General features: G+C 38.1%; 1 protein-coding gene across 8 annotated transcripts in view; it reads right to left on the bottom strand.

Annotated features, from left to right (window-relative positions):
- Window positions 1–2,167: 2,167 nt before the first annotated feature.
- Window positions 2,168–18,360, bottom strand: part of NCOA1 (nuclear receptor coactivator 1) — a 260,501-nt gene continuing 244,308 nt past the window's right edge. For 5 of the 8 annotated variants that reach the window (XM_073791697.1, XM_019943146.3, XM_073791695.1 and 2 more), the window contains 3 exons: window positions 13,596–13,779; window positions 8,309–8,398; window positions 2,168–4,519 (listed from right to left, as the gene is read on the bottom strand). In XM_073791697.1, the coding sequence (XP_073647798.1) occupies window positions 4,349–4,519; window positions 8,309–8,398; window positions 13,596–13,779 (445 nt within the window). In that variant the 3' untranslated portion in view covers window positions 2,168–4,348. Of the gene's footprint in view, window positions 4,520–4,604; window positions 4,662–8,308; window positions 8,399–13,595; window positions 13,780–18,360 lie in introns of all 8 variants that reach the window. The other 3 variants (XM_073791700.1, XM_073791699.1, XM_073791698.1) reach the window with 3 other exon arrangements.

Raw genomic sequence — 18,360 nt, forward strand, 5'->3', positions numbered from 1 at the left:
TCAGGCTCTCTGACTGCCTCCAGAGAAGGGGCCAGGTGCTCTCTTCTCAGCCTGTGAGTTCTCAGGCCTCTTTTCAAAGCCTGCTTTTAAAAGTTATTTCCTGTAAAAAAGCATTGCCTAAGGTCACACAATGAGATTAAAGTCTGCAGACTCCAAATGCATCCTAAATCATATAGTCCAGGATAGTTAATCCAGAATTTGGAATTAGAAGAGCTGGTTCCAGTCCCAATTCTACTGAAAGACAGTGTTTGTGTCCTGACCTTTCTCTTTACAACTCTCTCGAAGGACTGCAGGGGATTAAATGAGATAATGTACCTAAAAGCACCTTAGAAATGTTACAGTGCAAATTGATTTTCCCTGAATTTTTAAAATTATTCTCATCAGCTCCAACAGATCATGTCAAAGCTATAAAAGCCTGCACTTCTGGCTGGTTAGGGCTAGTTAGGGAAGAGACCTTAGCTACTGGCTGGCACAATTTCCAAGTGAGGATCCCAAAGCCCGTTCATGTCCCTCCTGGAGCCAAAAGCTGATTTAAATTACTTTGCAGCCCACCAGGTAACATAATTCTAATAACATGTTTGAGAACTCAGAACACTGGTTAATAGTTTAGAAGAGCAGCTCTCTGGGGCTCCTTCTTGCCTCCGGGCCCTCCTTCACACATGCCAGTCCTCAGAATTCTCAGCCTGCTCTTCACTGAGCTACTTCCTCCCCATCCTGCAAACCTCACTTCAAATGCCATTTCTTCCTCAAGGAAACCTTTCACTCTCCAGACAAGGTCTCACTCACAAAGCAACTTCTGATTCTCCTTTATATCATTTAATCCAATTGTGATTATAACTATGTAAGTACCCCCATGTAAATATAAGCTCTGGGAGGGCAGGGTTCACATCTGTCTGGATCCTTCCACATCCTTAGTGCCTTGGATAAAGACAATAAAATGTGTTAAGTGAGGCCAGAGCTTTGCGTTTCTTCAATCTTGTTAAGAGCTCTTGTGGCAATGAATATAAAGTATAAAAAGAAAACTAATTTAGTGCTGGCAGAAAAGGTTCTGTATGGAGGAATGCTTCCTTTGGCAGTTTTCTCCAATAAAAAAAATTTATGGGCCTAATTAAATCATCAAGATCTTCTTCAGAGGTACAGGAATGGTCAAGGATCGAGCTTGCTCTGAATTATTCACTTTATTCAAGTGGAGCAGCTCTTCTGGGAAGAGCAGTTAATGTCAACAAGGAAATAAGCACAACTTCCTTTGTAAACAGACAACTGTCCTTTCTTTTTCTTTGATTCTTAGGGCCCAGGAGACAGTTTCTAAGTATGGAAACTACTCTAGGCAAAACCATAAAGAAGATGAAGTTCTATATCAACCTCACTTTTTCCTCACTTATTACTATTTGTTTTTCTAATGGCCTTCACACCCCTACCTTAGGATAAATTTAAATCAATGTTCAGCCTCACCTAAGTATCTTTTTTTACCTTATCCTGACTTTTGGAAAAAAGGTTCTGTTCTCCCAAAAGTATAATTTGAGACAACAGCTACCAAATCTGTGTGTAGTTATGCGTAGGAATGTGTGTGCGATAAACTCCCTCCCCTCCCTCTAGAATCACATTTGCTCACCCTCCTTACCCTGGCCGGCCCTACTTGGCCAAGTGTTGGTGAACCTAGTTGCCTAAAAAAAAAAAAAAACACACAAACAAGAAACAGGGCCTAATTTTCATAAAATGCATTGTCAAGAAAGAGCCTCCTCAAGTAAGATTCAACATCTGCATAATAATAATAAATGTTAGTGTGTAAAAACCAATGATTGTGGGAGAGATGTTATCCTGTGGCTAAGAAGTGCTGCCTGGACCAGATCTCCTAGGTCAAGAAACAGTAGGACCAGAGTGTTTAATCATCAGACAAGTGGCCAGAGTTAGCATTTCCTCACAGCCTACTATCTCAACTTCACTGGGACCTTCTCAAATTTCACTGGGCTGGTTCTTATTAGGGTGACTTCGAGGAGCTTTAGCTTCAGGGATCCTTTCTTTTATTATCCTTTAATTATAGTTAGTCATTTTGGGTTTTGACAATTCCTGCAGGATGTAGGTTTCATTTCTTCCCTGTAAAAGAAGAGGCAACCCATCTATTCAGTAGCTGGAAAAGTGAATTTCCTGTGGAATGACAGGAATTACATAGAAGCAAGCAATTTTATTTTCCTCAAATGTAGCAATAATTTTAATCTGTACATACATAAAACAAACAGTGCAATTATAAAACCTTGAAGGTGACATGCATACTTTAAGGTGCAGTTGGGATGGGGGAGGATATTAGCATCTCCAATTTTCCTTACCACTTTTTTTTTTTTTTAAGTTCCTTATGCAAAAGTACTGAGTCAGGAAACTTCATCTGGAATGCTGAAGTTAAAGGTGAACTTCCTGAAGTCTGCACGTCTAAATATCACAAACAAAACAGAAATGACCTCCTAGAACAGTTTGGGAGGGACTAGCATAATATGGCTGGGCTTTCAAGCTGGGAATGAATTAAATCAGGGATGCATTTTTCTGAAAAACTAAAAGAGAGAATGTTTGTAACTGAGTGTCCTGTTTCTGTTTCAATAGTTGCTACCCACTTGAGCCCTTCCATCAATCTTTTTATTCGGTACAGGTTCTGAATAGATGCTGTTCAATGGAGTTACTTGTAACTAGGGGTGGTGAGATGCAGAAAGGAGGACCTGGGAAAATGGCTTCTTCCTTGATGTCTGAGTCCGTGCTCCTCTTCCATTGTTAGTTCTTATGGCCTTTTCTCTGCCATGGAAGCAGAGGTAGCTGGTGCACAATGTCAGATGTTGTCATCGTTCACAGGCCCAGGGGTGCAGTAAAGGCGAGTGATGGGGCTCTACCTTTGCTTCTTCCAGAATACCTTTCTCAAGCTTTCCTGGCCTTTCAGTGGCACTTCTAGAACTAGAAAGTCAGTTCACTGGGTCCTTGACTCAGAGGCCAGGATGAGACAAGACGTGGCAGAGTGACAAGACACAAAGGGAAAATATGGTATCAATTAGCCTCAGAGCAGGAATAGAGAGATTTATATTTGCACTGATGAAAATTCAAATTCCCAAAGTCAATCTAAAAAAAAAAAAAAAAAGAAGAAGGTTTTCTTTGAGTATTAATTTTTCTCTGTACAAGTAGCCTGTGCACTTCTGGTGATAATTCCTTGCACTGCTCTCAAGTTAGATGATCCCAGGGACACTCTAGGGCAGTATGCTCTAGCTCATCTGGAACAGCTCTTTCTGGCAGTGGCATTTTGATGTAAAACCCAAAGTAAATCCATACATGGCGTCACAGTTATTAAAATAATGAAATATTACTAGCCAAATGTAACTGCAATTCAATCAGTGTTATATTTCACACACAGAAATTTAGAAAAATCAAGAGTAGGATAATAAAACCATAAAATTAAACAGAAGGAAATCAATTTCTACAAGAAATCAAATATATTTACAGTGAGATTTAAAGGGAAAAATAAGCTACTGGATCATAAATTTAATTTTATTTTAAATAACTTTAGCTACCTCAGCTGTTAATACAATAAAAGCAGAAAGAACAGGCTGCCTTTTGTCCAGATTTAATCAGAAAATTGTATCTACAATAATTGACATAACTCGCTTCTTGTCCTTCACCCATCTCATCAAAAATTATTGCATTTTCCCCCAAACTGTATTTTTTGGATTCTTCTGTGAATATACTCATTTCGTCCTCATTCCTGGAGGCATCTTGGTTTAAATCCATCTTTAAAAAAAGGAGAAGGGGTACATATGTGGAGGCAAAATATTCTCTTGAAGCCAACAGATATAGAGTTGCTAGAAGAAGCTGATTGTACACACAAGCTGCCTGGTTGGGAAGGGGAGGGCTGCTGATTTAGAGACATTGTGACAGCCTTTGGTGGATGGGCACAGGCAAAGCCCCACTGGGCCCTTCTTCCTTGGCAGGGTCAGGACTGAGCCAGCGGAGGCGGAGCTTCATCTTCCCCTTGGAACTTGTCATTTTGGTTCTCCTCCAAAAGCCTTCATCCAGATAAGAAGCCAATGACTGATTACAAAAATAAGAATAATTAAATTTGGCTCAAGAGAGAGATTGTCCAACTGTTCTGCCTTGTTATTTTTTCAATATCCAAGGCCTTTACAAAGAAAGAAACAAAAACATCTCTCAATCTCCCAACGAAAGTGAACTTTTTTTCTTTTTTTTTTTTTTTTGCTCCAAATGCTACGACCTGAAGAATGGCTGCAGATTGAGATATCAAAAATCTCAGAAAAATATATAATATATTTGTATATCTCTGTATGTCTATTATTTAAATTTCACATTCCTTTAAAAGTGGTTATTCAGTCAGTAGCTGCTGAAGGAGGCTCTTCTGCTGGGCCTGGGGGGTCTGTGGTCCTGCCGTGGGTTTTTGAGTTCCCAGTGGACCAGGCTGGTTCAGGTAAGGGTCCCCGCCTACCAGATTCACTGTACACTGGACGTCAGCAAACACCTGAACCTGTTGCACCTGCTGGAACACAAATAAAAGATGTGTTTAGACAGAAGGGTCTGCCCCCCCGGCTTATGAGTGGGTACTACTTGAAGTGGAAACTCACTAGAGCATTCCTCTAGTCTGTAGTCACCACAGAGAAGAACTCTTCTGTCTTCTTGTCCTACAAAAAGAAAATCGCTGCACTCATTTTGCTCAGGGTTCTGGAAAGTTCACACTTTAAAAATAAAATCAAAATTGGAATGGTCAAGCCTCCTACAGGGTTGCCATCAATACTGAAAATGAGCATCATTGCTAATATTGCCAAGATTGGGAAAAGCCCAGTTTCAGTCTGGGTATCCAGTGGTGGGTTTAAAAAATAGGTATATTATTTGGAAAACTGGTTATAAAAGCATTCTACGGATGACTTTAATAGGATAAAAAAATCGTTATGATGTTAGAAAATTAAGGGCTTTAACCCAGTATTAGCAAAATAAAAACCACCACAGCTCAGTAAATAGGACATCAGTATCACCAAAATTAATGTCCAGAAGATTTGTGTAGTATCTAAATATACTATTACATAGCTCCTTTACATATTGCCTTTAGAATTACAGCAAAATATTAGAACAAATAAAAATTTTATATTTAACTTATTTTTCCTGATAGACAATCCATTTAAACACATGAGCTAAAAATAACAGTAAACTACTAGCTGAGAACAGTGTGAATTTTCCCTTTAACTACTTTCAGTAATAATATATGTATTCCTTTAAAAAGTCTAAGGTTACACAGTTTTAACATTTTCTATCAGGAAAACAAAGCCAGAAGTTAGTCTTCAACAATCAGCCTTATTAAAAAGTCATCTGTAGAACTGATTAGGCCAATATCACACTTGTGAATGTTCCAGACCAAGAATGGAGATGCTTTCTAAGGTATCCAAGTGCATCTATCTAAGTGTCTCAGCATTTGGCAAACTTGTGTCTCATGTTTAAATAGGTTCATGAAGTATTTTAGATTAGTGATAGATTTTTTTGTTCATCACTAAATTCATGTCAATTACACTCAGTGTTTCTGAAAACTTTTCTATCTTAATTGAACAAAAGTTGTTTTCCATCAACCTTAATTGGCCAATTGTCAAATGTTCCGACCATCCAATTTCTCCATCAGTCTAACCCCTGATGTTTTTTCCTCACGATGCACCTACACCTCCACTCTACTCTGTCGGATAAGGCAGATAGTTCTTGAGCTGAGCTTTTTTAGTGTCTGATGAATTAAACCTTTATTTAGATTCGTATTGTTTCTGTCCTCACCCTCTCTCTCATCCTCCTCTTTCCCCCAGTTTCCCAAATTTTGCTTCTTGTCCCCATTGGCTCCCATTTGTTTTCTTCTTCTTTTGGGCTCTTCCTCAGGTACATAACATACACCAGCTCTGAGTCTACTCCCCAGCTGCCTCTGTGCCCTCCACCCACCTTTGTTCTCTATAACTTCTCATTCCTACTCTTTTGCTTCTAGAGCTCCAACCCTGGCCTTCCTCTCTCTCTATGTCAACAATTCCCCTACCAGCCTTCTTCCGCCTTCTCTATTCTCTGTGTTCTTTTCCTGTTCTCTCCTCTTCCCCATCCCAGCTCTCCAAGTGCAGCTAGCCCTCTATCCTCCCCTACTCCTTCTCTCCTTGTTCTTTTCCGTCTCCTTTTCTGTACATCTGTTTCTATATTTCTATCCAACTCACTCTCCCGCTTTTGTCTGGCAAATACAAAAACATTAGAGCAAATAGAGATTTCATGATGGGCTACCACAGAAAGAAGATTCTGCCACTGAAACTTAACGTGAGCACAAACTATAGTGCATTTAGGCAATGACTGATTTTTTAAAAAATTAACATAAAATTTCATGTTTATATGTTTCAACATATGAAATACTGGGGCAGAGCATAAGGTGTTTGTGCCCCCAAACACTTAAAAAATTTTTGATAAAGGCATGATAAAACAAACTGGAGAGAAAATTCTGCTGCTTTAAAAAGAATGCTTTATTAAAAAGATACCAAACTCCAAAAAGTACACATCTCAGCCTTTTTGAATTATTACTTAAAAACATGGTGACTTAGACCAGACCTCAGAGGACTTCTGATATTGCTATACCTTCACAGACAGGCAAAGCAACACGAAAACAAAACTTATGCTTTGCCCAATGAGAAGAGTGATGTGAGAGCTGAGTCCCAACCTCTTAAGATTTTCCAACATAGTTTTTACTTCAATTCACGTACTATCCCAGGACTCAGGAACTTTAAAACTTAGTTGTTTTGTCGTAAGTATATGTCTCTGTAAGTAGGAGACTTTTAAAAACTTCTAGTGAATAAAGACTTCATTTCCCTCAGCACAAAATCCTCTCTTCACCATCACAGGACTCAGATCCTATTTCCCGATGCTCCAACTATGCACATAGTTTCCTAACTGGCTTTCCTCTTTCTGAGCTGGCTGTCCAGTGCTCTTCCTTTTCCCTCTTCCCCCCTCAAGATGAAGCTTAAACTAGCACTCTTCTCACTGTTCCCCTTCAGGGATGATGCTTCCTTTGTAGGACTGAATCCAAATTCCTTAGAGTTTAGTATTCAAGGCCCCTGGAAATTTGATCCAATCTACTTTACCAATTTTAATTCCTGTGAATTCTTATTACAAACCCTTTATGCTCAGTGGATTTGGCTTCCCAGGACTATGCTGATATTACTGTTTCCCTGTCTCTGTGCCCTCTAACTTCCAATCTCCTGGACTTCCAAGCTCACCCCCTTCCTCAGCCTCCAAAAACCACAGTACCTTTCTCCTTCACTTGCCTCCTTCAAGGCCCAGTTCACTCCTATCTCCTACATAAATGCTCTCTGACAACCTCAGGAATTTCTCCTTTCTTTTAATGCTTATGGCTCTTGTTACTTGTAATAAATTTGAGTTTGCCTTCTTTGGTTATGTAATAATTTACGTGCATTTGTCTGTATGTTTTATCTTTCGACAGACCCTAAGTGGTATGGCAGAAAAAGCATGAACTTTGGTGTTAGAAAGACCTGGGTTTGAACCTCAGCTCTGCCACTTTCTAGTTTGTGAATTGTATATGTAGTTATATCACCTCAGGTTCTGTTTCTTCATCTGTGAAAAAAAAGGAAAACTAACTCCTTCATAGGGTTACAGTGATGTTTACATGAGATAAAGCAGATAGTGCCTAACACAATGCCTGGCAAATCATAAGCATTCCACAAATGAAGCTTCCTTTCCTCACTTCTCCCCACAGTTCACCTAAAGAGCAAACATGTCTCACGTTTCTTTGTATCTCCACCTTTGCATAAGGCCTGTGTTTTTTAAAAAATATCTTAATTTATGCTGATATAGGAAAGTGGCCACCCTTGTTATTTGTATTGTTTTGAAACAAACTTCTAAAAGGAGGCAGAGTACACAGTACGCATTCTGTTTTGTCTGAATTTATTGAACTCTTTTGAGGTATTCTGATTACACATGAGTTTTAGCACTGTGTTTATTTACAAATAGCAATTAGTGGTCATTTGTGATTGCTTATCCTGTCTAAACATTGGATTAACCTTTCTGAAAGCTTATCTCATTTAACCTTCTCATAATCCTCTAAGCAGGTATCTCATCAGTTCTGTTGGTTATACGGCAGCTCAGGAAAGTTCCCTAACATGCCCAGGATGACACAGCTAAGAAGAGCAGAGCCAGGACTCACAACCAGGTCTGACTCTCAAGGTCAGGCTCTTAACCGCGATGCTACACAGAGATTCCTGTGTATCTAGAGAAAACTTGACAGCTCTGGGCTTAGAGTTTTCTTACTGACCTGGGTTCCATCTGCTTCTGTTTTGAGAAGGTCAGTGGATGAGAGCTGGTTGCAGTAGAGGCCTGTGTGTCTCAGTGCTGGATCATTTATCTATTAAAGATAAGTACAAGACCAAATTACAAACTAGTTGTTTACGTTGCAGACCAAATTCCTCAATGAAAAACAATCTCACTGACAGAAAAGTAATAGGAGGAGAGCAGAAATAACAAGCTTAGAAATTTACTGTGCTGTTAGAAGTCAGGACAGTGGTTCCCTTTGTAGAAGTAGACAGACATGCAAGGGAGTGTGGGGAGAACCTTTGGGGTGCGGCTGGTAATGTTCTGTTTCTCGATCTAGGTGATAGTTAAAAAGATGTGTTCAGTTTGCGAAAATTCATCTAGTCGTATACTTTTCTGTATATCCTTACAGATGATACTTCAATAAAAAGTTAATTCAACACTCGTGAAAGTTAATTAGCAAAAGACTTCCACTTCCAGTCAAGATTCAGTAACAGGGATTAGAGTTATCCTCTGCCTGAATCAACTAAAAATTTGGACAAAATATATGAAATGAACACACTCAAGACCTTGGACAAAGGCAATGAAGGGGAAAGTTGCCCCTAAGGGTTGGGAAACAATTGAGGTGAGTCCTACCACTACCCCAGCCTACTGCCTAGAGAGAATTTCCAGGCTGCAGCATGAGGACAGGGAACCAGACAGCACCTGGCAGTCTCCCTGAATTGAGAGTATAGAGCTAGAATTCACAGGGCAGAATATCAGGAGAGAACAACACAGAGAGTAGCAGCTTAGTATTGATCAACTAGCTAATGGATGTTACAGAACTACCCAAAGCAAAGATTCACCTGAAAAGATTTACATGGAATAATTCCCAAAGATCACACAGAGCTGGGAACAGGTCCTGATCCCACCAGCCAGAGTGGAAAACATCATAATTCAGGTAGCGTACTAGAATGGTTTTGCTTTAGTAGTAGGGTAAAATTAGCCCTATACTAAATACTGCTCTGGTCCCACTAAACAAAAAAGCAAGACCTGAAAAAAATCAAACTGTTTATTTCCAAGTAATTTAAGCATTTCCCAAAACAAATCTCAATATTTATAGGAACATAAACAAGGTAAAATTCACATGTCTGGGATCCAATAAAAAATTACCAGGTATGCAAAGTAGCAGACTCTGACATAAATCGTACTAATGTTTTCTTAGGTCAGTCTCCCAAGGCAATAGAAATAAAAGCAAAAATAAACCAATGTGAACTAGTCAAACTTATAAGCTTTTGCACAGCAAAGGAAACCAAAAACAAAATGAAAAGACAACCTACGGACTGGGAGAAAATATTTGCAAAAGATGTGACTGACTAGGGATGAATTTCCAAAATATACAAATAGCTTATACAATTCAACAACAAAGAAACAAACAACCCAATCGAAAAATGGGCAGAAGACCTAAATAGACATTTCTCCAAAGAAGACATACAGATGGCCAACAGGCACATGAAAAGATGCTCATCATCGCTAATTATTAGAAAAATGCAAACCAAAACTATGACTTACAATGAGGTATCACTTCACACCGTTCAGAATGGCCATCATTAAAAAGTCTACAAACAATACATGCTGGAGAAGGTGTGGAGAAAAGGGAACCCTCTTACACTGCTGGTGGGAATGTAAATTGGTGCAGCCACTATGGAGACAGTATGGAGGTTCCTCGAAAAACTAAAATTAGCGTTGCCATAACCAGCAATCCCACTCTTGGGCATATACCCAGACAAAACTATAATTTGTAAAGATACATGCACCCCTATGTTCACAGCACCACTATTTACAATAGCCAAGACATGGAAACAACCTAAATGTCCATCAACAGATAAATGGATAAAGAAGATGTGGTATATATACACAATGGAATATTACTCAGCCATTAAAAAGAATGAAATAATGCCATTTGCAGCAACGTGGATGGACTTAGAGATTATCATACTAAGCGAAGTCAGTCAGAAAGAGAAAGACAAGTACCATATGATATCACTTATATGTGGAATCTAAAATACGACACAAATGAACATATCTGCGAAACAAAAACAGACTCACAGACATAGACAACAGACTTGTGGTTGCCATGGGGGTGAGGGGGTAGGGTCAGGAAGGATTGGGAGTTTGGGATTAGCAGATGCAAACTATTATACATAGGATGGATAAACAATAAGGTCCTACTGTACAGCACAGGGAACTATATTAAACATCCTGTGATAAACCATAATGGAAAAGAATATTAAAAAAGAATGTATATACAAGTATAACTGAATCACTTTGCTGAAAAGCAGAAATTAACACAACATTGGAATCAATGATGCTTCAATAAAATTTTTTAAAAATAAAATAAAAAAACAAAGTAACAGAAAAATATGATCCATAATTAAGTGAAAAATCAATTAATTGAAGCCAATCCTAAAATGATGCAGATGCTAGAAGTGACAAGCAAGAATATTAAGACAGCTATTATAATAACCATATTCCACATATTCAAAAAGAGGAAAGACTGAACATGTTAGAGATAGGGAAGATATAAAAAGGGTCCAAAGTGAATTTCTAGAGATGAAAATATACTAGATAAAACTATCAGATATTGCAAAAGAAAAGAACTGTGAATCTGAGGCTATAGCAATAAAAACTATCCAAAATGAAACACACAGAGAAAAAAATGACTGACCTCATACCCCCTTAAAAAACTCCAAACCCAGAAAATCAGTGAACTGTAGGATAACTCAAATGGCCTACGATATGTGTAATTAGAGTCTCTGAAGAAGAGGAGGGAGTTGGTGACAGAAAAAAATATCTGAAGAAATAATGGCCAATACTTTTCCAAATTTGATGCAAATTATACACCTGTGAATCAAGAGGCTGACTGAACCCCAGGCACAAGAACCATGAAGAAAATCACACTAAGGTATATCATAATCAAACTGCCTAAAACCAGTGATAAAGAGAGTAATCTTAGAAGCAGCCACAGACAGCAGATATCTCATCAGAAATACAGTGGAGCAATGTCTTTAAAGTACTGAAAGCTAAAACTACCAACCTAGAATTCAGGGAAAAGAACTTTCAAAGATGATGGTGAAACAAAAACTTTTTCAGACATACAAAAGCTGAAAGAATTCATCACTAGCAGACGTGCACTATAAAAAATGAAGACCTTCAGGAAGAAGGAGAATGATACTAGATGGAAATTTGGATCTACACCAAGGAATGAAGAACACTGGAAATAACTACGTGTGAAATATAAAAACTACTTATTTAAACTTTAAAAAATATTATTGACTGTTTAAAGTAAAAAAAGTAAAGTAAAAAAGTACTAACAACATATTGTGGGGTATTAGCATATGTAGATATGATATGTATGTACAACAATAGCACAGGAGGGGAGAAATAGAAATAAACCATTGTGAGATTTTTATATTTATACGAGGTGATATAATAGCATTTGAAGGTAGATGGCAACAAAGATGTATACTATAAACTCTAAAGCACCAGTAAAACAAGAGTTATTTATAGCTAATAAACCAACAAAGGAGATAAAATGAATTAAAATATTCAATTAAACCAAAAAAGGGAGGATGGGACAAAGAGAAAACAAATAAGATGAGAGATTTCAACCTTCAATAGCAATATCAATAATCACATTAAATGTAAATGGGCTAGCCACTCCAATTAAAAGGCAGAGATTGTCAAACTGAATAAAAAAGCAAGACCCAACTATATAAGAAATACATTTTAAATGTAATATTCTTTTTACCTAATTCATTTTATTTTTTATTATTGTCTTAATATACTAGAGATAGTGAATAATTCTACTAATTGAAATACGACAAGATAACAACAAGGACAAGAAACAATCCTATTTAGTTCTTTTATTTTGCTAAAAGATATCACTAAGTCATTGAGTTTTTTTTAAAATGAAGTTCTATTTTTTTTTAATTAATTAAGTAATTTTATTTTTGGCTGCGTTGGGTTTTTGTTGCTGTGTGTGGGCTTTCTCTACTTGTGGCGAGTGGGGGCTACTCTTTGTTGCGGTGCACAGGCTTCTCATTGCAGTGGCTTCTCTTGTTGTGGAGCACAGGCTCTAGGCACACGGGCTCCAGAACACAGGCTCAGTAGTTGTGGTGCACGGGCTTAGTTGCTCTGTGGTATGTGGGATCATCCCAGACCAGGGCTTGAACCCGTGTCCCTTGCGTTGGCAGGTGGATTCTTAACCACTGTGCCACCAGGGAAGTCCCTAAGTTGTTGATTTTTTTCCCTGCTAACTTCATTAGGCTAATACCTGGTGAATGGGGACTTTTTTTAAAATTCATATCAAAAAGGAATTCTATAGAAAAGGTAATCAGTGTTTACATGTTTTTTAAGACTTGCTATAAATTATGGCTATATGGTCATAGCTGAGTCACTATAGTCTACTCTGTGGTTGATGACAGAATAGTAACTACAGGGAGTACCCAAAGATTTTTTTAAATATCACTTTGAATTTAGTCATTCTTTCCTTAAAAATCTTTAGGAGGATCCAAGATAAACTAAACATTTCGATGGCCTGCAACACCCCGTAAAAAGCTTACCAATTAAATTCTGCTCTAAATATAATATAAACATCCCCTTAACATTCATTAGGCTTTTCAACATCTATTCCTGTCTAGGTCATGCTGTGCTAACCAGTATTGAATATTCTTTTCTATCTCTTCCTTTAGGCAAATTTCCCATGAAGACTTTCCTAATCAGACCCTTTTTCTTTTAAACCCTCTGTGGTTAACTGTATATACCCCTAATCTGACAGAAATATATGCACAGTCCTATGGGGTCCATCTCTTACACAGCTGTTCTGTCCTATTATTCAACTAATCCTTTGTTCAGGTTGTGCCTCCCCAACTTGTTAATATTATTGCCCACAGAGCTATCTTTGTATATGGTAAGTACTGAGTTTGTTGAACTGAAAGGGAGAAATGAAGAAAATGTGTTCAAAATATAAAGGGGTAAGTTCCAAGTCAATGTATTATATGTATCATTTTATAATAAATCTAAAACACTAAAATCTCGTGAGACTAAAATCTTACAAGGTCTGTCAAAATTTCCATTGTATTATCTTAATAAATAGTAATTAGCAAAAGATAGTGGGAAAGAAAAAGAAGTGTGGTTATTTTTGACAGGTAACTGAACATTCCTGATTTCCTTGGAATAATGAATTGCAGTGTAGTGTGATATAGAGCACTATGTGTGTGTGTAGCAAGTGTGCCAGTTGTGCCACTTACCTGCTCAGGGCACACAGTATTCATGCCTGGCATCTGCAAAGAGCTCATCTGCATCTGGCCCATCATTGGGTTCATGTTCTGAACATTTGTGTTTCCACCTGCCATGGACACGGTGATGCTCATATTGTTGTACACTCCTGGCTGTGCAGGCGTGGGCTGGTTCTGGACAGCTTGACTGAACACACTGTTAACTCAAAAACAATCTCAATTACATCCACTGATCATGAACATGGGGATAATGTGTGTGGACTCTTTTTCTAAATTATCCGATGGAATTCCAAAGAAAATATTTTATATTCCTAAGTTATGTGTAAGATTTTATCTTATTATAATATATAAGAACTAAGTATCATTCAGATGCACTTTGAACTCTGCTCAAGGGGTTTAATAACTAAAAAGACCTCATTTTAAGTCATAATTATCTGGCTTAGTATCAGAGTTGTTAAACTTCAATTATTCAAATAACTAAGAAAGGAAGTTTTCCACAGAAGTAAATCTTCCAGATAACTGGTTTACCCACTTAAACATCAAAATCATTCTAATATTTATTACACTATTTTATCTTCTTAAATAGAGAATATCCTATTTAAGCAAAGTACCTGGCATATATATTAGTCTTCAATAAATGTTCATTGAATAAATTAACAAAGGAATGAATGATTCAAAGGTAGCATTCTTATATTGTGATTGCTTGTATATTCTCTTAGATTTAACACCTGGGGGAAGTGATGATATTTTGTTCCATTTATTCCTTGTCTCTACTAATAAATGACATACAGCAGCAGGCACTCAGTAAATATCTGATGAATGAATTAATTGTGGACATGGGTTATTACTCAGTGCTGTCAACTGATGAGGTTGCTTTTGTTGATAGATTTTACTGTATGTATACCAATGTTTTTTGAAGTGTAGTCCAGAGACCATCTGCAAGAGAATTCCCTGGTATTCATTGAAAATTGAGACTCTCAGGCCTTACCCCAGCCCTAGTAAATCATATTTTCTGGGGGTGGGTATGGAAAGCTGCATTTCTAACTACTTACGCACATTAGAATTCGAGAGCCTTTATTCAGTGTCCTACCGCTTGCTGTCACTTCTCAAGGATTCAGCTTCTGGCCATTTTCAATATGCTATAAACTAAGAGGAAACCAAGAAGTATATACCAGATATTTTTATTTGGAAAATGTAATATTTTTGAAGACTTCAAAGGTTTTCTCAGGCCTGAAGATAGCTTCATGTCTTTTCTAGGAAGCAAAATGCAATGCCAGTTATGGTTTTCAGAGGGCTTGTTTTAGACTTCCTTCTTCACCACCAAGGTCTGGACTGTGGTTACACCAAGGATCTCAAATGTTAAACCAGTTTCTATTAGCAGATAGAATAGTATGGAATAAACTCCAAGTAAATACAATTTGAAACTTTATATCTGAACCCCCCAGATTCTAAGTGATACAGATATACACATCTAAAGGAAAATAATATGAACTATGTCTTTGGTAAGTTCCAAAAAAAACACCAAATGTTTTGTGATTATCTATCAATTTTTAAACAATAAGCTGCTGGTAAAATTCCACCTATTTTAATGTTTATTCTGAAGAATTTGATTTCAAAAATTATTTATCCCATCAATGGCTTATCTATTCCTTGCTTGCTCTTGGGAGGTAAGCAGGATGTACTAACGTTTACAGCTTCTGGTAAATTAAGGTAATCATACTGAAATTAACAGGCTGAGAAACAGCCTATTCATCATGTCTGAAGAAAAGTAGCAAATTTTCCCCAAGTAATTATAAAACACAAATGCTCAAAGAAAATTATATGCCTAGGAAATGGTCAATAATGCATCTGTGGACCATTAATGTCTGTACAGTGTGTATGCTTGTCAGACAGTGTCCCCACAGCTAAAGATGAGGGAAAAAACCATTAGTCTACTGCCCATTTTCTAATGAGAACATTTCTGCCTTAGACAGTGCTCATTTGCAACTGATACATAAATCACCACTGTGAAGGCGCAGGGCTATGTAAGTTAATGCATGCAGCAGCTTCAAGGACTGCAATGATGTCATACTTAGTGAAAAAAGTTTAGGATTTAATTTCTTTTCAAATTATATTTGGGACTGTATATTAGCCTAAGTTCTTTCAAACTACTCCTGCCAATAGCTCCATTTTAGTTTCTTCCCTCATGGGAAGAAGATCAAGCCCTTCTGCAGCATCAATCACTGTTCCAGGTCCTGGAATGGACTGTGGGGTTCACTGGCACCTTAGGCCCAATGCATGAAGGCCCCCTTCCTCACACTTTCCTGGACCCCTCCCTCACCTGCTTTCCTGATTTGCCTCATGGCAGTTATCACAGTTTCCTTACGCTAGCACCAGGTATTTGGTAGCCCTTAAATCATGGGGGGAAAAGGGAAAGATGACAACTTTGGCCTAAAGTAGGTTCCATAGATATTACAGGTATTAACAAGCAAGGAGGAGTTTCTGGTCAAATAAGTCTCAGAAACAAAGGGTTAAACCACAGAGGTTAGACCTCTGCCTTTAAAATGCTAATAAGCCCTGGGATTCTCCTTTGTGACTAGAGTTACACAGTAACACTGTCCAGTTCCTGGACAAATAAGTTTGTTTAACCCTTTATTTCTCTTGCTACCAAAGAGATAATGAAAAAGAATCAAATTACACTGTCTCTGAGCTCTATTACATCATTCTGCTTAATGAGTCTTTGTTTCATGTTTTACTTCTCTCCCACCTACTCCTGTCATTAACTACACTCTAGGTAAGTTGACAACAGGGGCTGTTTTCCCCAGTTCCTTGTGGTATCTTGCACTGTGCAAAAGAGACAGTGAGTGATCACAAACTATATATTGCCTGTGTTGACTAATAAACTTTTATACATGAACCAAATAAGCAAGTGTGAATGTTTGAAGAGTTGGTGATAACTATTTTCTTTCTCAAATGATTCGGGAAAGTCAAAAGTTTATAGAAAGTGCAACAAAAACTCAAGTTCATATTTGAATCTGCATCCAAAAAATGAGTTAGGTAGGAATAGGGAATCTCTACACTCATTTGTTCAACAGATGTATATTAAGTGCTTACTTGTTCTAAGGGATGGACATATACAAGTAAACAAAAAGTCCTTGCTCTTCTGAGGCTTATATTCTAGTTGGAGGAGACAGACCGTAAATAGACTAACACACAGTATGTCAGCTGTTAAGCATGATAAAGAGAAATAAAGAAGGGAAAGGAGGGACTAAGAGGTGGGAAATGCTGTTTAGAAATGATGGTCAGGGAAGTTTAATATGGTGACATTCAATATCTATGTCTAATAAAGTGACATTTTTTAAGAAGAGACTTGAGGTATGAGAGAGAAATCCATGTGGCTACTGAGAGAAGAACATTCCAGCAGAGGGATTTAAAAATGCAAAGGCCCTGAGTTTGCAATGTACTTGGCACATCTGAGGAACAGAGGAATAAACAGAAGCCAGTACGGCAGAATGAGTGATGAGAATAGCAGATGAGGTCAGAGAGGTATCCTGGAGCAAGATTATGTAGGGCATCAGCGGCCCTATATTGTATTTTGAATAAGTTGTAGTGTTCTGAGTAAAGGGCTGATATCTTGCCTCACGTTTTAAAAGCATCACTCTGGCTACCATGTGGAGACTAAACTGTAGTGGAGCAAGGGTGGAAGCAGGAAGACAGGAGGCCACTGCAGTGGTCTAGGAAAAGGATGATGCTGGCTTGCGCTAAAGTGTACAAGTGGGACAGTAAGGAGTGAGAGCTGCTAAGAAGCTGATGTGATTTGCTGATGGATGTTTGATGTGGGATGTGAGAGAAAGAGAAAAGGTTGTCTTCTGAATAACTGGAAGAATAGAGTTGTGTATTGAGATGTGAAAAAAGTATGAGACGAGCAGGTTTGGGGAAGAATATCACTTTCGTTTTTGTCATGTTATGTTTGAGATGCCTATTAGACTTCTAAGTAGAGATGTCAATTCGGCTGTGGTATATACGGTATGGTGTTCAGGGGAGAAGTCTGGGCTAGAGACTTAAATTTAGGAGTCATAAGCATAGGGACAGGCATTTATATAGTAAGACTGAATGATATAACTAAGGGAGCAAGCAGATATGGGGAAGAGGTCCTAGAATGAGCTCTGAGGCCCTAAAATGGAGGTCAGGGAGATGAGGAAGATCCAGCAGAGGAGACTGAGGGTTAGGAAGAGAGTCACCTTTCTCAGGAGAGAAAGTTGTTCCAGAAACCAAACGAACACAGAGCTCCAAGAAAGAGTACATGCTCAAATATGTCAAGTGCTATCAATGCTCATTGCATTTGGCATTGTAAAGGACATTGAGGACCTTGATAAGAATACTTGTGGTGGAAAGGTAGGGATGAAAGCCTGACAGATTCAATACGAAATGGAAGGAGAGGAAGGGATTTAACTGTGAAGGGGAGCAGATCTGTCAGCATGACTGTGTTTTTTTTTTCCTCAGGGCACATTCAGATGCTTAGGTGTAGGTATGGAGCGAGAGTTTAGTTGGATTTCATTAGGGAGCATTTTGCTAGGCATAAGTGCAACAGAGGGAGAGGTGGGCAAGGGAGCTGAGAGTGCCTGTAAGGGAGTAATTATAAAGATAGACCATGGAATCTAAAGTGAGTATAGGAAGCTGGGATTAGAACACAGCAGAAGACTAAGTTCTTGCACATCATACAGACTGTTCCATTTCTACCTAGTTTACATCAGTCCTCACTGAGAGCTACACAGTTCTCTAACAGGAAGATTTCCTC

Source organism: Tursiops truncatus, chromosome 14, assembly GCF_011762595.2.
Source record: "Tursiops truncatus isolate mTurTru1 chromosome 14, mTurTru1.mat.Y, whole genome shotgun sequence".
Taxonomy (NCBI): domain Eukaryota; kingdom Metazoa; phylum Chordata; class Mammalia; order Artiodactyla; family Delphinidae; genus Tursiops; species Tursiops truncatus.